This window comes from Marmota marmota, unplaced genomic scaffold, assembly GCF_001458135.2.
Source record: "Marmota marmota marmota unplaced genomic scaffold, marMar, whole genome shotgun sequence".
Classification (NCBI taxonomy): domain Eukaryota; kingdom Metazoa; phylum Chordata; class Mammalia; order Rodentia; family Sciuridae; genus Marmota; species Marmota marmota.
In genome coordinates, this window is record NW_026000130.1 from 234,014 (window position 1) to 253,996 (window position 19,983).

The 19,983-nt window shown below is 37.0% G+C and overlaps 1 protein-coding gene across 1 annotated transcript in view; it reads right to left on the reverse strand.

Annotated features, from left to right (window-relative positions):
• The window catches only part of LOC107154500 (myotubularin-related protein 3-like), a 70,157-nt gene that overhangs the window by 20,040 nt on the left and 30,134 nt on the right, over nucleotides 1–19,983 (reverse strand). The window contains 3 exon segments of the mRNA XM_048784907.1: nucleotides 9,464–9,560; nucleotides 16,213–16,379; nucleotides 18,834–18,916. Coding sequence (XP_048640864.1) covers nucleotides 9,464–9,560; nucleotides 16,213–16,379; nucleotides 18,834–18,916 — 347 coding nt within the window.

The window sequence follows — 19,983 nt, forward strand, 5'->3', positions numbered from 1 at the left end:
TATAAACTTCCACCTCATCTTTACTTCCTGGGCCTCATCTATTTGTGGCTCTGGAATCTCTCTGAAAAGAATCTGGCAGAACAGTGCTTTCATGCATTTAAATTTTATCTTGGTACAACTGCTTCCAATTTCCAGCTCAGGTCACACCTAAATAAGGAGCTTGGTACCTCTTCCTGCACCATCAGCCACAACTGGTACCAAGGAGTCCCTCCTCGGAGAAAGCCACCATTCAAACAGCAAATGTGTTACAAGTCGGGACAATTTTCACCCCAGGTTTTCTAAGGAAAAAATCCCCACATGGAGTTTGCCAGGAGGCCAGTAAGGAGCATACCCACTGTCAAAGGCAACAAAAAGCTTTTAGAAGACTGAGAAACAGAGCCACTAAAGCAGCATCCAAATGTAAACAAGTCTTATGGAAGATTTGCTTTCTTTATCACCTAAAGGTTGGCAGGAAAGGAAGATTATTTGGCTTCACTGCACCTCCTCCTCCATATCTGCTTAGAAAAGAACACACAATTTTAAGAATATAAAGAGAAACTCTGGCTCTCTCAAGAAAGAAGGGGAGAAATATCGCTTGTCACTTATTTCAAATTGAGAACTAAGTCCAGGTTGGGCATGGGCTGGACTCATAAGGAGATAGTAGTTGAGGACCATGCACCATCCACCTTACCTGGGCATTCGCAGCCTCCTCCTTTGGCTCGGTTTGCCACAGCTGCTGCATAGGAGCGAGCATCCAAGATCAAAAGCTTCTGTGGTTGGATGGCTAAACTCTCTGCTCTTGAAGCATTTGATAGAGAAGAATCTACGGACATCAGGAAGGGGGGATGGGTAAAAACTAAATAAACCTGTGTCTCTGAGAACTGTGAAAACTAGAACCAGAGACACATGTTGTAGTACCAAAAAACTCAAATGAAACCTCCTAACCAGACCTAGATAGATGAACTACTCTTCTTAGTTTATTTTCTATTTTCCCTTCTTATTAAAAGTTGACAATTCATTTTCCAAAACCAACTCCTGAGGTAAACATGGAGATCCACATAGCCCAACCTCCTATATCTCATTTCTACACCTATAGTCCGAAACTTGGTACCTCCCTACAGGAGTATAGATACACTACAAGTCCCCATCACACTCATACTCCATTCTTGTCATGACAGCCAGGCTTGAAACAAAGAGTCTTCTGGTTCTTGGCCAAGACTCAAGACTCCTCAAATAATCCCATCAAATTCTCTTCCAGAAAGCTCTTCTAAAGAAAAGGCCACTTTGGGCTGGCATTGTAGCACAGTGGCAGAGCACTTGCCTTGTACATATGAAACACTGTGTTTGAGCCTCAGCACCACATAAAAATAAATAAAATACAAATATTGTGTCCATCTACAACTAAAAAAAAAAGATAGAAAGAAAAAGAAAAAAGAAAAGGCCACTTCAAGAAAAGTTTCTCATATACTATAAAACTGCTGCTGTGGGTGCAGGTAGCACCTTATCAAACGAAACAAAAAGTTTGAACCCAGGCGCGCTTAACCACTGAGCCACATCCCCAGCTGCCCCCTAACAGCGCGCTTTTTAAACATTTTATGCAGCGTCTTGCTAAGCTGCTTAGGGCCTCATTAAAGTTGCTGAGCCTTCTTCCCCCTACTCTCCCCGACACACCCCAAACAGATCCTACCTTTGGAACTGAAAACACTTGCCTAGAAAAAATCTGAGATTTCATGAGTCAAAAATTGCTCTTATTTAGGCAGATGGCTCAATAAGCCCACTATCCTTCCTCAGGCTCTTAGTAAAAGAACAGCAACCTCAATAAATCATACTCTGACAGATCTTTTTTCCCAAAGCAGAAATCATACTCACAGTCTACTTTAAGATGCTATTAAAACCCAAAGTGTTTTCTAATTAGGCAATTATAGCAATTAAAAGGTTAGAAAAATTATTTAGCACTAAAAAGGAATAAAGTTCTGATACATGCTACAACACTGATGAACCCTGAATATGTTATGCTAAATGAAATAAAATAGACAAAAAAGGCCACATATTTTATGATTCCATTTATATTAAAATATCCAGACTAGGTAGATAAAATAGATTGCTGGTTACCCAGGGGTAAGGGCACTGAGGATGGAACAAGGAATGACTGCTAATGGTACAGAATGTCTCTTCCAGGTGATGAAAATGTACTAAAATTGATTGTAGTGACAGTTGAACAACTCTGAATACAGTATACTAAAAGTCATTAAACTGCACATTTTAAAAGTGTGAATTTTACATGGCATAGCTCAATTAAGCTATTTGTTATTGTTATAAAAGTAATCAGTTGGCAGTAAAAATAGCTGGTAAGCAAAAAATTTAAATGTCCCTATTCTGTAACTCCAAGGAAAATACTTATGTTTTACTTTCCTTTAAAATTGTTTTTTAAACATGTATAAGCATACACACAAACACATAAATATGACACAGATGGATTTAAATAAAACATACTACTGAATCTATGTTTTTTCCAGGGAACAAAGTGAGAAAGACTATTGTATTTAATCCTAAAGCTCATGAGCAATAAATTCAATTTGGCAATAATCAAATTCCCTGAAACTACCACTTTACTTATAGTTTTTAAATCCTCCCTCACCAGGAGAGACAAATATTGCTAACACCCTGAACTGGCTCATGTGCTGAATGAAGCCAAAGTGGACATAAAATCTCATTGGCCAGGTGTGGTGGTTCACACCTGTAACCCCAGCCACATAGGAGGCTGAGGCAGGAGAATCCCAAGTTTGCAAGGAGGCCAGCTTCAGTAACTTAGGAAGGCCCTAATCAACTTAAGCAAGACCCTGTCTCAAAAAAAAAAAAAATGAAAAATGGGCTGGGAATGAAGCTCAGTGGTAAAGCAGTACCTCTGGATTCAATCCCTTGTACCAAAAACAAGTAACAACAACAACAACCAAAAAGATAAGATAAGAAAACCTCATTGATTTTTTTAACAATGCCTTCCAAATAACAGACACTGGGTAACCACTGAGGCAAATGACTGCAAATCTTCACAGAAGAGATTGGTGGGACCTTTCCTGAGCATCCTCTTCCTCCACAATGTTTCCCAGCACTGCCCAAGAGGAACAGTAGATGGCACTTTTCAGCCTAGGTCTTGGATTTTAAGGGTCACTGGCTATATTTCAACTGGACTACTGCTTTCTAAAATGCTTTAGACTTCATGAAAGAGAACTCAAACACTACAGTTAAAACGCACTAATTAAACAGTATTTCTATCACTTTAATAAAGAGGAGGAAAATTATAGAAGTTGAGATAGCCAATGGATGAGCATCACTAAAACACTGAAAGCTTCAATTTTACACAGAAACAACTGTTTTGAAGTATTCCCAATTTATAGGTTAGGCAAGCCCTCTACATGATTAGGAGTTACTAATAATCACCACATGCACAAAGTGGGGAGCTGTGAATCGCAATACAGACGGTGCTCTTTGCACCATCTTGCTGCTATGTTAGAGCAATCTGTCTTCAGTTATAAATCCAATTAAGTGTTCTCTCATCACAGCAGGAGAAAGCCCTAATCAGGCATTGGTTCAGCATGGTGCTGTCAAGTAACTGGCTACTGGCAACCTCAGGAATCATTACCGCAAAATACAAAATATAACACACATACATACACACACACACACATATAACATATTTACTGAATTTGGTGTCTGTCATATTCAGAAGCACTCTGCCACCTAGGCTGGTAGAACAGAGAGTGATAGAGTGTCCCAAACATATTTCATGTACCCCTTAAAAAAAAAAAAGGCTGCCAACTAACCTAGCAACCCAGTTTGGCACTCAGATAAAAGATATATGTTCTCTAGTTTGAGTCATTTACATCAAATAAGAATATTAGTTGAGAATGTTTTTCTAAGTTTTATATTCTACAAAGGCCTAAAAATAATGTATAAAGTGCAACATAGCCAACATGCAAAATTCCTTTTTACTTTTATTATATGAAAGTAATTGGAATTCTTATCTAATAAATATGATGTAGATATATAATAAATCACTAGATAGGTAGTGTGTTTCAATGAATATGTAATAATATCTGAAGACATAAGGATTTCTAGTCATTAAACAAAAACTAATGAAATGTGTATCAGGAATTATAAGTTTGCCTTTCTAAAATCAAAAAACAGCTAAATAATATTATAAATCCACTTGATTAACTGGTGTATTAAAAATAGATGATTGTGAAAACACCTAGAAACATGAATAATATTAAATGGAAGAACCACATATAAAATTGTATATCAATGATTACAAGTAAAGACCATTCTTTAATATAGAGTGGGTATAAATATTCCTATATTATAATAGCTGATGTGGTTATAAATAACTTTTTAAATTTCTTTCATATAAATTTTCTGGATTATGATTAGTATACTTTCTTAAGTAAATAGTAAAGAATTAGAAGGTTTATGATGCTTTAAAATTAACCTTCATCTAATTTTACTGTTTCAACACTAAATATAAAGGAGAAATTACAATTTTATTTTTAAGCAAGATTCCAAAACGGTAGTTTTAATCTAAATTTTGTATTTTATATAATATTCAACATAAGTTAAATTTAAATCAACCATAACAAGTTAACAGAAAAGAAATATCAAAATCTATTGCCAAATAAACAAGGTCAATTCATTAAAAAAAAAAAAAAAAAAGATATATGTTCTGGGGCTGGGGTTGTGGCTCAGCAGTAGAGCACTTGCTTACCATGAGCAAGCTGCTAGGTTCCATTCTCAGCACCACATAAAAATAAATAAATAAAATAAAGGTATTGTGTCCAACTAAAACTAAAATATATATATTTTAAAAAGATATATGTTCTGAGACAAAACAACCAGTTCCAGAAAACCTATCTGGATTTACAAAAGCTATACCATGAACTTTCATTTATAATCTTTTGAGAGACTTTCTCTGAAAAACTATAATTAAGAGTTTTCACTTGTATATATACTTTATGGTCTCTACAAAGGGAAAAAAGCCCTAGAGTTCATGCCCTCTAGAACAAATTTTAGAAAAGAAAAAAGGCTTCTTATTTTTATTACACTCTAGTTTTTCTTCAACTAGTATTCTTAGGCTTCTCTGCCAAAAGGGAGATTCAATCACAGCCTTTAACTTAGAAAATGAGAGTACTTCCCCCTTATGTTCAAAGCCAGCAATCCTTGCAAATGCCTGATCTAAAGCAGTTGCTGGCCAGAGCAGTGGCTGGCTGCTTTCCCCATTCTAATGGGAGTGATCATTGATTAAGAGTCATAAATCCCTTCAGTTTTTACTGCTCTCCAATTCTTGTGTCATCCTTACCACTTGAGTGATAGGTAAATTTGGTGACCTACTATTTTAGGACTGTCTGAAAATAAGAGTGATGAAAACTGAGATTGAAAACTTAATGGGTTCTGCTGAGCCATAGCAAACATCTTTCCATCTGTACTCAGGGTGAGCATCAGAATTTGCCTTCAATGAACTAAATGAAAATCTGGTTATCTCCATAAGATCTCCACAAGGAGAGAAATCCCTTCCTACAACCTCGATATTTCAGTGGAATGCCTCCTGGCATCAGAGAGTTTCTAACTAATCCATTGACTTGGACCAATTAGTCTGTAAAATGGAAAAATGAAATGGAGAATGCTATAGGATGTAATCATTACTTCCTAGAAATTTTAACATGATAGTGTAAAAACTGAGATAGTCACTGAATTAGAAAAGCAGGGTTCAAGTATACAATCTACAATCTGCTCCAAACATTTCTTAAAGAAGCAGCCCAGTGTTTATAGGCCCTCATTCAGATGTCACAGTACATCTGCAAAGTAAGACCTATCTATCATTCCCCTTCTTCTCATTAGGAAAAGACTGGGGTCAGCTAGGAGACTTACTCAAGGGCACAGCAAAGAATGTCAGAATAGGCTTGACCTCCAGTCTGTGTCTCCAAAACTTGTACTCCATCACCATTCTACCATCTCCTTCTAGAACTTGCATTCCTTGGTTCTCACAGCTTGGATATTTGAAATCTTCAACCAAGTTCAGCCCCACCCTTTTTCTCTAAATGCTCTCTCTCAAAACAAAATTCTTCCTCATGCTAAAGTGTCAATCACAAAGATAATCACAGATGATTCAACACTATTCTCAAGACTCATTTTCTAGGACTCACCTCTCTCAATCCAAAAGCCCTGCTAATATCTAAAGCTAAATGCAGTACCAGCACATGATCTTCTCACAGAATGAACTAGGAAGGATCTTGAAATAACAAGTCCGTCTGCTTTTCTATTAAAATTTTCTCATCAGTGTCAACTGAATCACCAGCTAATGCACAGGATGCATTATCAGTGTGTTACTAGAAAAGCAGCTTTAGCAATAAGGAAGCACAGACTCGCCTGGAAAGTTCTCTGAACCATTCCCTCCCTAGATTAGCAACAGCAGAGACAGCAGACCACAAGTAACGAATGAGCAGTAGCACCAACCAAAGCTGGGGCTAATCCAGCTTACACTTACCTGTAGACAACGGCAGGGATACATTTCCAGGACCTGAAGCTTGCTACACTTTCTAGCTCTTTATCAGTGATCCAGGCAGGCACTATGAGCTCTTGTGGATAACTACACCACATAACCTAATAAGAAAGATGAAAAGGGGGATGGGGAAGGGAGGGAAAGACACTAGGTGAGCCAACACAGAGATTCTGATCATGCTATTACAAAACCACTTAAAAGGCAAGGAGGCGTGAGTTGAGTTTTGGTCTCAATAGAATGAAGCACGATAAATGTTTGCTTATATATCTCTTGGATTGTTGCTTTTGATGTTACCTTTGAGAATCTGGCAATCTATCCAAGAAAGCAAGATGTAGGGGAGTTGAGGGGCACTCTCCTTATTTACCATAATTCTCTGTTGTAACAAATACATAGGTAATTTTTATCTACACAAGACCCAATTATTGGGGGAGGGGGTTCACCTCTAACAGACCTTTAGTCATTCAGACTTTTGTTGAAGGAAATGTGAAAAAGGATAAAGGTTCACAATTTCAAGTTTCCAAAGACCTCTTATGAGTAATTCATTCTTTGATTTGAACCAAACAGATTGTCCTAATTACAGGTAACAGGAGCAGCCTTGAGTATAAAGAAACAATACCACATGCCAGTGTAGGTGCACACTCAGTCTCCTTGAGAGCTAAGTTAGTAATGTGAATGAGCTAATAATCATAATGTCTATAAAACACACTTCATAACAAATTATATTCAAGAAGAAAAAAAATCTTTTTTTTTTTTTTTAAGAGAAGACGTTAGGTGCATGCCAGTCAAGCTGGTGTCACAGGAAGCTGTGTTTCTGATAGGTTTGTATTTACAGGACAGTCTCTCTCTGCGGGTAACCCAATCTTCCTTTTTAACAGCGAAGCTTGCCACAGACTTTAATCCACATCTTAACACACACAAACTCTACCACCTCCACCACCCTCTACTCTAAACTATTCTATGCATTAGAGGAAGAAATAGAAAAATGCACTGGATTGGGAATTGGGGATTTTGATCACTTTGCACCCTTCTCCTTATGATAATCATTTTCTTAATTTCCAGAAGACAAAAGTATCACGAATTAAAAAGCCACTAAACTAAGAAAACAGCTATGATCAAGAGCAGCTATACAAACTTTCTAACACCTACCCCATAAATTTAGCCTGGGACACAATGATCATGATTAATATTCTAACCATGAGTTTCATTCCTTTCATTCTGTTTTAAACTCAAGAGATTTGGCTCTCATTCTTCCTTTTATAGAACTTTACAATGACCCAAAGACTGATTTTAGAGTGGAACTAGTAGACTCAAAGACAAGAAGTTAATTTTTTAAATCCATATTAGGGATTTTGTTTTTAAATAATTAATTTTGTGTGTGTGTGTGTGTGTGTGTGTGTGTGAGATAGAGAGAGAGAGAGAGAGAGAGAGAGAGAGAGAGACCTGCACAATGTATAATGAACCTATTATTTTTCTAATGACCAATATAGGAGCTTTAAAATGCTCGCACGCATTCATGCGCAGTACCCAGGATTGAACTCAGGGGCACTCAACCACTGAGTCCCATCCCCAGCCCTTTTTTCTTTTATTGAGAGACAGGGTTGCTTAGCACCTCGCTTTTGCTGAGGCTGGCCTTGAACTCGGCAATCCTCCTGCCTCAGGCTCACAAGCCACTGGGATTATAGGCATATGCCTCTGTGCCTAGCTTAATTCAGGTTTCTGACGCACCAATTTTTCTGAACATTATGTTAATGTCCTTTAGGTACTACATTATCCGGAAGTCAGCCCTTATGCAAGTACTAGCTGCTCACTCTGAGTAAGCAATTCCATTTTAGAAAAGGGGGGTTATAATCAGCAAAGCCTATAGTAATCTCGGGTTCTAAGGCTCTCCCTTCTCCAGTCTTCACTCTCCTTCTCTGCTGTGACTTGTCACTGAGAATAAGTAAAGATATGACAGACAGATCTGCAGACTGTGATTCTTCACAACACCCAGGCTTTTAACTCCATGGGTGAGGTCCATATTAAGAGCTGTATACAGGGGTGGGGTTGTGGCTCAGTGGTAGAGTGCATGTGTGAGGCCCTGGGTTCAATCCTCAGCACAACATAAAGATAAATAAATACAGGTATTGTGTCCATCTAGTACTAAAAATATATTTTTTTAAAAAGCTGTATACAGTAAAAAGCTATAGTTTTTTCAATGAAAAATGAAATACTGTGATGGTCAGACACAAATAGACCAGGAAAATAGCTATCATAAAGTGAGGCAGCTCAAAGAACCAAAGGATGATTAGTGCTGCAAGGAAACTTAAGAAAAGGATATATTAATTTATATTTTCTGGACAATTTTGTTTTACAGAAACTCAGATAACTGAAATCACAGTAGTTAATTGTCTTCTCCCCACCAAAGCACTTACCTGTTTCAAGAAAACAAGTAATAGCTAAATATTTAATAATTATTACATGAATATTTAATGGGGAAATGATTATGATTATGAAGTAACTTTTATATCAACATACTAAAAGACCAGAATATTACTTGTGTCCATTTCGTAAGATTTAGAATGAAATTACAGTCACAAAAACTAGTTTCTGAAGGTTTTGTCACTGCTTTTCATTGATCCTAATTCTCATGTGATGCCAAGTGAGGATGAGAATAATGCTTACCTACAGGTACACACAATATGATCTAGACATGCATGTGCAAAAACAACAGAGGCCTGGAGGGATAGAAAGGAAGATTCCCGGATCACTTTCCACTCCAGTGGAAGCAACAGAATGAAAGGCTCAAGAAGTACTTTGATGATCGTATAGTTACACTTAATAAATAAAACCATTTCAAAGCAAATTCTGGGTTCAAGTGTTCTTCCACATGAGAATTGGGGTTTCTGCAAAGGTGTTGGTTGTCAAACACAGTTTACAGGGACCCATATAACTCACTTATATTTCTCATTGATGTTAGAAATCCTCCAGGCGTTGTTCATATCAAAACCCATTCGCTCCACTTCATTCTTAAATCTTGACGTTACATGCTCCCCTAGGGACCACAGACAGCAGAAAGGAAAAAATGAATATCATTTTGCAAAACAGAATAAAAGCATGGTTACCTTGTTCCATTACAGTTAAAAATATGTTAAAAGACAGGAATTGTACAAATAAGTCCAAGTTAAGATTTTTATAAAGAAAAAGGAAAGAAATTTAATTTTGAGCAAGATTTGACTTATGTAATCTCTAATATCAACTATGAGGGCAACAGTACATAGCTCATTTTACAGAGAACAAACAGACTGACAGATTAATTATGGCTTATCTCTCTGGCCCCAAAGCACATGTTCCTTCTTTTGACCATACTGGTCACTTTCATACTTCCACACTCAGAGTGACATAATAAATAAAATTAATTAACAAGATCACCAGGAATAATAATGATCTACAATACTTCATTTGAAACCTACTGTGTCTCATTTCAGAACTTGAGAATTTTCTGAATTTTAAGATGGTGCATATATTATACTCTTAGGTTCATGATCTCAACAGGAGCTAATAAAGCATTGATACTTTTTTTCTTTTTGTATACCAGGGATTGAACTCGGGGACACTCAGCCATTAAGCCACATCCCCAGCCCTATTTTGTGTTTTCTTTAGAGAAAGGGTCTCACTGAGTTGCTTAGGGCCTTGCTTTTGCTGAGGCTGGCTTTGAACTTGCAATCCTCCTGCCTCAGCCTCCAGAGCTGCTGGGATTATAGCCATGCACCACCATGCCCTGCTGAATTTTTTTCCCCCTCAGTGAACTACATGGGTAATTCATACCTCGTGGGATTAATAAAGCTACAAGTAGTTTCCTGTCAGCTCAGATCAGGTCAGGTCAACTCATTGAACAGTAAGAGAAGCCTTTTGGTTTTTAGAGACTTTGAGATTACAGAACTACAGTAGTAGTCATGGAATCCCAATTGCCATTACCCAAATGCACCAGGAAACACAATACTAAACTAAAGTGATTGCTGGGCTCAGTGGCACACATCTGTTATTACAGAAACTTGGGAGGCTAAGACAGGAGGATCCCAAGTTCAAGACCAGCCTCAGCAACTTAGCAAGGCTGTAAGCAACTTAAGGAGACCCTGTCTCAAAATGAAAATCAAAAAACGCCAGGGGTATAGCTCAATGGTAAAATGCCTCTGGTTTCAATTCCTAGTACCCAAAAATAGGTAAAATCTGGCTACTTTGCCCTGATGAATTTGGCTTTTTTCCTCATATGATAACAATAAAGGTAAAAATGAACCTAACATAAAAGTCAGTAAGTCTGAAATATCTTCTTCCCTAAAAACACATTTGCTAGAGAAATAAAATTATTAAAGCAAAAACAAAAACATTAGCAGACCCCTAACATACACAACCTGGTGTTACAGGTTGTAAAATAAGTGCTAGTGAGGGCTGAAAGAAATCACAATGACAAATAAAAGCACAAAACAGACTGCTTTGATGATCAAAGCATAAAGCTTTCCTCTCCCTGGGAGAGGAATTACAGAATAGCAAACAGCAATTACTTGAATGAAGGACAATTCTATAAAACTACTTCCCATTTAAACTGCTTTTCTTGAGCTTAGACTAGGTATTATGTGTTTCCTGAAGGAGAACTATAAAAAGATGATGTTAGAGATGCAGAGAGAAATAATAGCTGAATCTGCTCCATTTGGAAAAGTTTTAGAAGCAATGTAGTAGGCTTCCAAATAGGAAAAAGAAGCTATCCAAATGGGGTGCCATCTGTCAACAAATTGCAAGGAATATTGACCATGAAGAACAAAACAGGAAGCCTTTCATTCAAAAATCAAAATCTAAAGGCTGTAAAACTGGCAACTTCCAAATTCAGTAATGAAAGAAAAGATTTTCTCCTTCTTCCTGGTAACAGGTCCAAAATATTGCAAAGGCAAAAATACCTTTATTAAGGATGTTTTACATTAATCTCTCCATCTTAGCCAACATAAAGATCTTGTGATTTAAAAACAATCACTGGCAATAACCTACTATAACTACTAGCAACAATTTGCCACATAGAACCAATAGTTAAAGAAGGGCTTAGAATCACCATCCAGAGCACAAAATTCTGATCTTCACACAGAAAAATAAATACTGATTAATGACCATAGAAAATTTGTTATTTTATGTTATCCTATAAATCAGTGATCTTCACAATCTTTGAAACTGACTATCATGACCCACAATATGAATTACATTGATGTTTACATCACAACACAGTTTAAAATATTTTTACATTTATATTTTTGAAAGATTTTCACAAACAATACCCTTACCATGTGTGTGATGCATTTTGACATTTCTCATTTTAATTCATTTCTTTACAATTTGATTTCATGACCTATTAGTGAATGCTTTTTTAAAAAAAATCTGGGCTGGGGTTGTGGCTAGTAGCAGAGCACTTGCCTCGTTCAATCCTCAGCACCACATAAAAATAAAAAAAAGAAATTAACAGCAGATCTTATAGACAAGAGTAATTCAGCTTTTGAAATTTGTGTTAAATATTCACTATGTTTATTTAGCCAGAAAAGTGAATAAAACATATTATATTCCTCATAAGAATTTCTACCTCAGCATTCCCATGTCTTAATTTATTCAACATTGTATACATTGAAATATCAGAACTTATTTTAAATACTGTGACCATAAGGTTTTTGTTTGACTTTATATTTCCATTTCAACTCATCCCGTCTGCTTCCTTCACTCCCAAATGGGGATCTGTCTCTTGTTAATGCTTAGTATTTCTTATACCACAATTATAGACAATCCAACATTTTTCGTTTCACTGGAGATAAAACTTACTTTAAAAAATAAGTTCCCTCTATCATAATCACAGAATCAATCTACATTCAAAAAAATTCTTCCCCCCAAAATCTAGCTCATTGGATGGTACTAGGTATTAAAACCCGCAATACACACATGTCAAAGGCCTAGGATAAAAGAGATAGGCTCTTACCCAGCATGTGAGGAAGCAAACCCTACCAGACTCAGAGGGGTAAAAACTACATCTCCAAATCTTCAAATGTGGAGGGAAGAATCACCCTTTTATATGTACAGAGATCCCAGAGAGTCCTCTAGGTACATACTTCCTGGGCTGTATTCAAGCCTGGATAAGACTGAGACTTATATGCTGTTAATGGAAAAACAAGAGGCACTTAATGGGCATTTCTCACCTGATGCTAAACTAGTAGTTGAACTGCCCAATCATCTGTCAAAAGACTCTAGACTAATGCTCTAATACAGAGCCATCACCGAGAAGCCAGCTGCAGTGAGGAGCAGGAAGCTGAAAGACATGGGAGAGAAGCTAAAGCTTTGAATCCACTCCTTGTATAAAGTGTGAGATGGGGCTAAGGACAGAATCAAGGGTTTGGTAAAAACTTTTACAGGTTTCACCACTGAACTCCAATAGCAATGCTAAGACTTTTTCCAAAGCTGATTTAAGACCTAGAGTTATGGCCACAGTATCGTTGGCTTAACTAAAATTTATATTAGTACCAAGATAATCGTGTGTTTTGGCCATTTTCCTCCTCTCTGATACATTCTATTCTTAACAAGCTAGGTGCAAAGAACTGATAAAAGGCTTTATTAACTGCTGAAAGACTATTACCTCTCAGGCTATGCTTGTGATCTCACATATTGAGGCAGATTATACAAAGGCATCACTTTAAAAAATCTCAAGTGTTGTCTCACCTTTCAGATGACTTCTTAGAATGTGGCTGTCTGGTATGCTCATAAACGGTGAGTAATGAATGCTGTAGCCACAACCAACACTCAACAATAGTGGGTGGAGACAGGAGAACTAGGTGAACTGGCTTTTAAAAATACCACGAGTATTCTGTTTCTTATTGAAAGCAAATTTTTCTTCTGTAGTCCATAGTGAAAATACATAAAAGGACAAAAGCCATAATACAACACACTTAAGGTCACTAAAATACAATAACATTCCATGTGAGAGGGGCAGGTTGATTTCAGCACGGACCCTGTGTCTTGGGAAGGAACAAAGTGTAACCTTTACTCAGAGAATCTCCAACATTGGTTATGACAGCATTACCTTGTAAGTTGCATAACTTTCAAAGAGTCTTCACAAGCATTGCTCATAGGAGGCACCCAAAACATTTACTGAACTGAACTCTGTAGCATTAAAAGATTTGCTCTTTAGGACATCCAGCTGAATCAGTACGAACAGGAAGAGTATGAATATCCCAGTTTGAAGAACAAAGGAGACCCAAGTGCAGAAAGGATGAATGACTTATCTGATATTATTTTCAAATAAATATTATAGGTTTAAATTCAGGTTTTCGAACTCCAAAATCAGAACTTTACCACTTACATGTATAATAAGCCTGTGGGAAGACAGAGGACACTGTAGATATCTCTAAGTCCTGATGGCCAAGAAACCAGACATTATCAGGAAGAGAAGAACTTGGGGACCCCTCTTAAGGCAAAGCCACCCATAATTAAAAAGAGTGGGGTTCTGACTTAGCACATGTTAGGAATACCCTAAGAGTTGGCTTAAATACAAAAGAAACTGAAAGTATCAAGGGAATAAATAAATCTTCTTAAAAAAGATGAGGACTTGGGGCTGGGGTTATGGTTCAGTGTAGAGTGTTTGCCTAGCACGTGTGAAGCACTGGATTCAATTCTCAGAACCACATCTAAATAAATAAACTAAATAAAGGTTCATTGATGACTAAATTTATTTTTTTTAAATGAGGACTTTTCAGTGAAAGCAAAGGACAGAAGAAAGTAAGCCTTATTGACAAAAGCTGACAACCCCAAATTGGGAAATGTCTCTTTAGAGTTAGGGATCCTAAACAAATCACAATTCTTATATAACATTATGAAGTATGATGCACTCTTAAATAAATTTATTATCCTAGGAGATGATGGAAACTAAAAATTTCATAAATAAGAGGCAATGATTAAAAACTCAGAAAACATAACACATAAGATTTGTACAGTTTGTTTCCTGTAAACTTTACCATTAAAATCCTCCAAACTTGAAAAGAGCCATAAACAAATCCAAAAATAAATTTAAAATATGACAGCATCTCAAGAAAAATGAAAAACAGGAAAAAGAGGGGGGGCACCTATCAAGAAAGGAAAGTAAGAAAATTTCAAGGTGGGGACTGTTTCTTGTGAATGACTGGGTTCCACTAGCCTAGAAAGGCTCAGTAGACTTTGGATTCTGAGGCTGCCCCTGAGGCTCCATGAGGGTAGGTACCTCTGTTCTTCACACTAGGTAGCCATAGCACCCCACACCTTGGCTTTCAATAACTGAGGACTGGTTTTAAGTCCTACCTTGCTTACTGACTAGTAGGAGAACATGGCAACAGGTTTTACCTTTAAGCTCCCCATTTCTTGTGTTTCTTTCCTTTTTCTGAGTCTCCATTTCTTTGGCTCCTAAAACAAGGATACCAACCTATCCTGCCTGATTGATGAAGTCATAAGAATCAAGCAAAAGTATATATCAAACATCTATTTAAAGTAAGACAAGGCTTATGTTTGTCATAAGCCTTTTGATTAAACAGGACAAGAATCTGAACCAAAAGCTTCCCTTCCATCATTGATGGGTCAGGATACAAAGTAATATAAACATAGACCCTTTAGCCTCAAATGTTTTAAATGACCAGGGCAGACACCGAAAATTGAAGATTCAGTATTAAAACTTCAGGTTTAAAGAAAAAAGTCCCAAAAGTAAGGGAGCTTACAACTTTCCACTGCTTTTAAATTCAAGACACACTGAAGAGTTGTTGTTGGACCAGCAAAGTTCCACTTATGGGAGCATAACATTTACAGAAAACTGCATGCAGAGAAATAACATGATCTTGGTCAAAGCCCCATCAGAGGGAGAAAGAAACTGGAAGAGACAAGGACTATATGAGGATTCAGGAAATCTGGGTTTTAGTACTGGCTCAGCGTTTCTGTATTTGTCAGTGAGGAAGACAAATTTGCCTTTCTGGATTTCTTGTTTCTTCATCTTTGGGCAGAAAGAGGAAACTACTGCTAATTTATGCCTTGAAAATTCTATGAGAGCAAAAAGCTATTTTGTATTCCCTATTCTCAAACCTGTGTACCTCTATTCATGCTACTTGCCCTCTAATGTTCCCCATTCTCTAATCAATGAGCACCTATTCAACCTTCAAAGCCTACTCAAAAGCCTTTTTTTTTGGACTGGGGATTGAACCCAGGGGTCCTTAACCACTGAGCCACATCCTCAGACCTTTTTTATATTTTGTTTAGAGGCAAGATCTCCCTGAGTTCCTTAGGGCCTCACTAAGCTGCTGAGGCTGGCTTTCAACTCATGATCCTCCTGCTTCAGTCATCTGAGTCACATTACAGGTGTGTGCTACCTCACCCGGCTCAAAAGTCATTTTAATGTGAAGTCTTCCCAAACTTATACACAAAACTCACAACTCCCTTCAAATGGGATTCCATAATACCCATGAACCTTATTATAGTTGCTTTTAGGTATAGAACACAATACCAAATCTTTTATTCTTCCCTTCCCCTGACAACAATATGTTCTTAAAAGGATTAGAAGAAAATAGGCACCTGCTATGATCCATAAAATATACATTGATTGGAATATAAGAGTACTAAGACCCCCCATTTTGTATTAAGGTTACCTCCAGCCCCATTTTAGAAAGGGTTACCTGGTCTGCACAGGTCTCCATGTTGCTCTTTTTCACTGGCATAGACCTCCATGCACCAAGCATGGTATGCAAATGAGAAGAGATCTTCTATTTTAGCAGGTGATCGGATTGCATTGTTCAGTCGATTAAGCCAATCTTGACACTGTTCAAAGGTTGAGAACTGACACCTTTGTAAAGTCAAACAAGTATGAATATAATCAGATGACAGCTGACTATGAAATCTAAGAAAAGGCACCATTTTGAGAGTGTCTATTTATAGTGAAGTACTAACTGAACAGAAAGCATCAAAGGCAATCATTTACATATTCACTACTGTTTATAATAAAAAAACAGTTCCAAAAATTTTTAGCCAGCAGTGCAAAATATCAAAAAGATGAGAGCTTGGGGCTGGGATTGTGGCTCAGCGGTAGAGTGCTCGCCTCGCACGGGCGGGACCCAGGTTCGATCCTAGCACCACATAAAAATAAAGGCATTGTGTTGTGTCCATCTACACCTAAAAAGTAAATAAATATTAAAAAAAGACGAGAGCTGGACATTGGAAAATCTGATAATCTAATGAAACTTCTCCTTATAAGGATTAATTATAATAATTAAAATAAAATTGCAGTTATTGTCTTTCAGAATGAGATTTCATTCTACTTCTTCAATCAGTATTATGGTTGTCCCTTTCAAGAAATATATTTTGAAGAGTCCTTTTAGTTTGTTATGACATTTTAGGCTAAGGTTAAAAAAACAAAACAAAACACAAATACTACTTTTAGCCAGCTAGGGAGTAATCAAAATTTGTCTGTTTAGCAATGAGGACAAATCAGCATGTCTGGATACAAATAAGACAGATTACATTGAAATTTTCAGCTGTGAACATGCACAGAACAAAACAAATTCTATCTTATCAATTGCAATTTTCGTTATGTACAATTACGAAGTTAAAATAATAAATGCAAACTGTTTTTTTAGCAATTAAGTATTTGAGGTTTAAGACTGAGTAATTAATAAGCAAACTTTGTAAAACTGTGAATGATAGTCACTATCATCATAAGTAAACCAAATCTCACTGGCTAACATGCAACTTCAATATTTACTTGAAAACTAGTAAGCACAGCATTTATACCTCTTCCTTGTCCCAATCAATCTGACTCATCGACATGCTGACATACAATGCTTATTGGTATCTCAAAACAGGTCAAAGGGATAAAATAAACATGTTCAGAATTTAAAATTTCTAGAGCTACTAAATTTAAAAGGCACATTTCAGATATCATTCTGCAACCATTATAGTTAAAATTAGATGAGATAAAAATAATCAATGAGTGGTAAATTTATGGAGAAGTTTTGATGAGAAGCAAGACATTTTCTCAGAGTGTTTCCCTAGACTATATTAGTTGTAAGGAAGAAAATATAGAAATTACACAGAAATCAGATGACGGCTTGATTGAAATAATCAAAATTCACCAATGAGGGACAAGTAGACTGTTCACCTCTGGATGTAACACAATAATGCCCTGAAAAGGACACAATACAAAATTCCAACTGAATACACAGTATTCCAGCTGGGAATGTATAACATCAATTTAATCTCGATGAAACCTAGGACAAACACAAAATAACAAACATTCTATTAAAAGAAAAGACCATATTCTTCAAAATGTAGATGTCACAAAAGACAAGGAAAGGCTGTTGTGGAAAATGTTCCAGATTAAAAGAAGGCTATTGAATTATGGCAACTAAATGTATTTATTATCTGAGCTACACTGGATTCCCACACTGAATGAGGTGGGTCAACTATCAAAATTGGAACATGGATTTGGGGCTGGGGTTGTGGCTCAGTAGCAGAGCGCTCGCCTAGTACGGGTGAGGGACTGGTCTCTATCCTCAGCACCACATAAAAATAAATTGATAAAAATAAAGGCATTGTGTCCACTTACAACTAAATTTTTTTTAAAAAAGGGAACATGGATAGTAGTCTGGATAACAGTATTACCAATGTAAAACTGTGATGTTGAGAATGATACCATGGTTATGGAAGAAAACATCCCTATTCTTAAGAAAGCACTCTAAAGTATTTTGGGATTAGAATCATGTTTAGGTCATTTACTCTCAATTTGTTCAGGAAACTCTCCTCCCCTCCCACACTCCCCCCCCCACCAAAACACACACACATCATAATACTCAGAAGTGTTCTGGGAATGATAAAGCAAACTGGGGTAAAGTGTTAACTACAGGTGACTCTGTTGTTCACCTGTTGTACTATTCACCTTTTATGCTGTTTTTATTTTTGCACTTTAAAAAACTTGAAATTATTTCCAAATGAAAAATAAAGCATTTGTCAACATAAGCAAAATATTCAAAAAAATATTGTAGGAACTACTCAGAAAATATTCCTAACAGTGCTTACTTTCAAGAAGATATTTTGCCACGTTTACCAAACCATATATTCATTTTTTAAGGTGTAGATGGACACAATATCTTTATTTTGTTTGTTTGTTTGTTTTTACGTTGTGCTGGGGAATGAACCCAGTGCCTCACCCATGATAGGCAAGCACTCTACCACTGAGCCACAACCCTGGCCCCTTCATTCTTTAAAAAACATTTTCCACACAAAACAAGCTGCACAAACGTACCTTATAACTTTGCAGTCTTTGCAAGTCAAATGAAGCTGAAATATATCTCGGCATTCAACGCTTTCTATAAGCTGTAATGGAACCTGTAATTTGAAAAGATGAAGTCCCTTAGTCAAAAAGGTTCTTCAATGTACCCAGCAAGACTGATTAGAAAGATCTCCAGTGGGAAGAAGCAAAAAAACCCTATAAATTTAGCAGAATTAATAGTACCCAAGTGATCAACTACAAAGTGAATTAGGGCTTTCCTTATTCTACATAAATAGCCTCAAGCCACGTCATGGCAAGGGGAGGAACAAAGGGGAGGAACCACCTCTGGAAAAACAGTGTAATTATGTCACTTGAACATCAAACTCACAAGCTCATCTCTCAAAGTACTACTTCTACAGTTTGTTGCTGCCTATGATTTGCAATGACACAGAAACTGAAGGGTACTGGAGTAATAGCCCAGTCTTGCTTATAATAAAGAATCACAGAACACAGTGCAAGTGAGACTCTATTGGAATATTGACAAATGGAGTGGGCTTATGGCTCAGTGGCAGAAAGGAGGCTTGTGAAAAAGCTGGAAGTCTGAACTGCCTGTAGGTTGCAAAGAAGAGAGGACAGGACAGTAACTCCTGGTCCAGCTCTCAGCTCAGCAGGATAGACCCACAGGAATCAGAAGGAAGGGAGAAGGTCACACAGTGGTCAAGACAGTAGGTACAACTTGCTTCAAAAGACCGGTTGAAGAACCCTGTTTGCCAAGTAGGGCTTGAGAGATCTGAGCAGGCTGTAATGGTTCTTCCCCTGAAGATCTGATCAACAGAGTGTGCTTGAACACAGGTGTTGTGAGAAACTGCAGCCGATGTGGCTAAAATTCTTTCAAGACCTGTACATCTAAGAAGGAAAAGAAATCAAAAATGTCAGTAGAGATAAATTATAAAAGAAGGAACATGGAGATTAAGAAGATACAGATTAGAAGATGATACTGATTTGTTCTCAGGCCAGTCCTTTTGGTGCCCTGTAATAGACTCTCATCACTTTATTTATTGATTAAATGTACTCCAACTATACATTTAGATACTGATGGCTTAAAAAGTGTACATCTGACACTCAAGACCAATTTGTTGGATTCTCATTTCACCTTGCCCACTCACCCCCAACCCCACTCCCG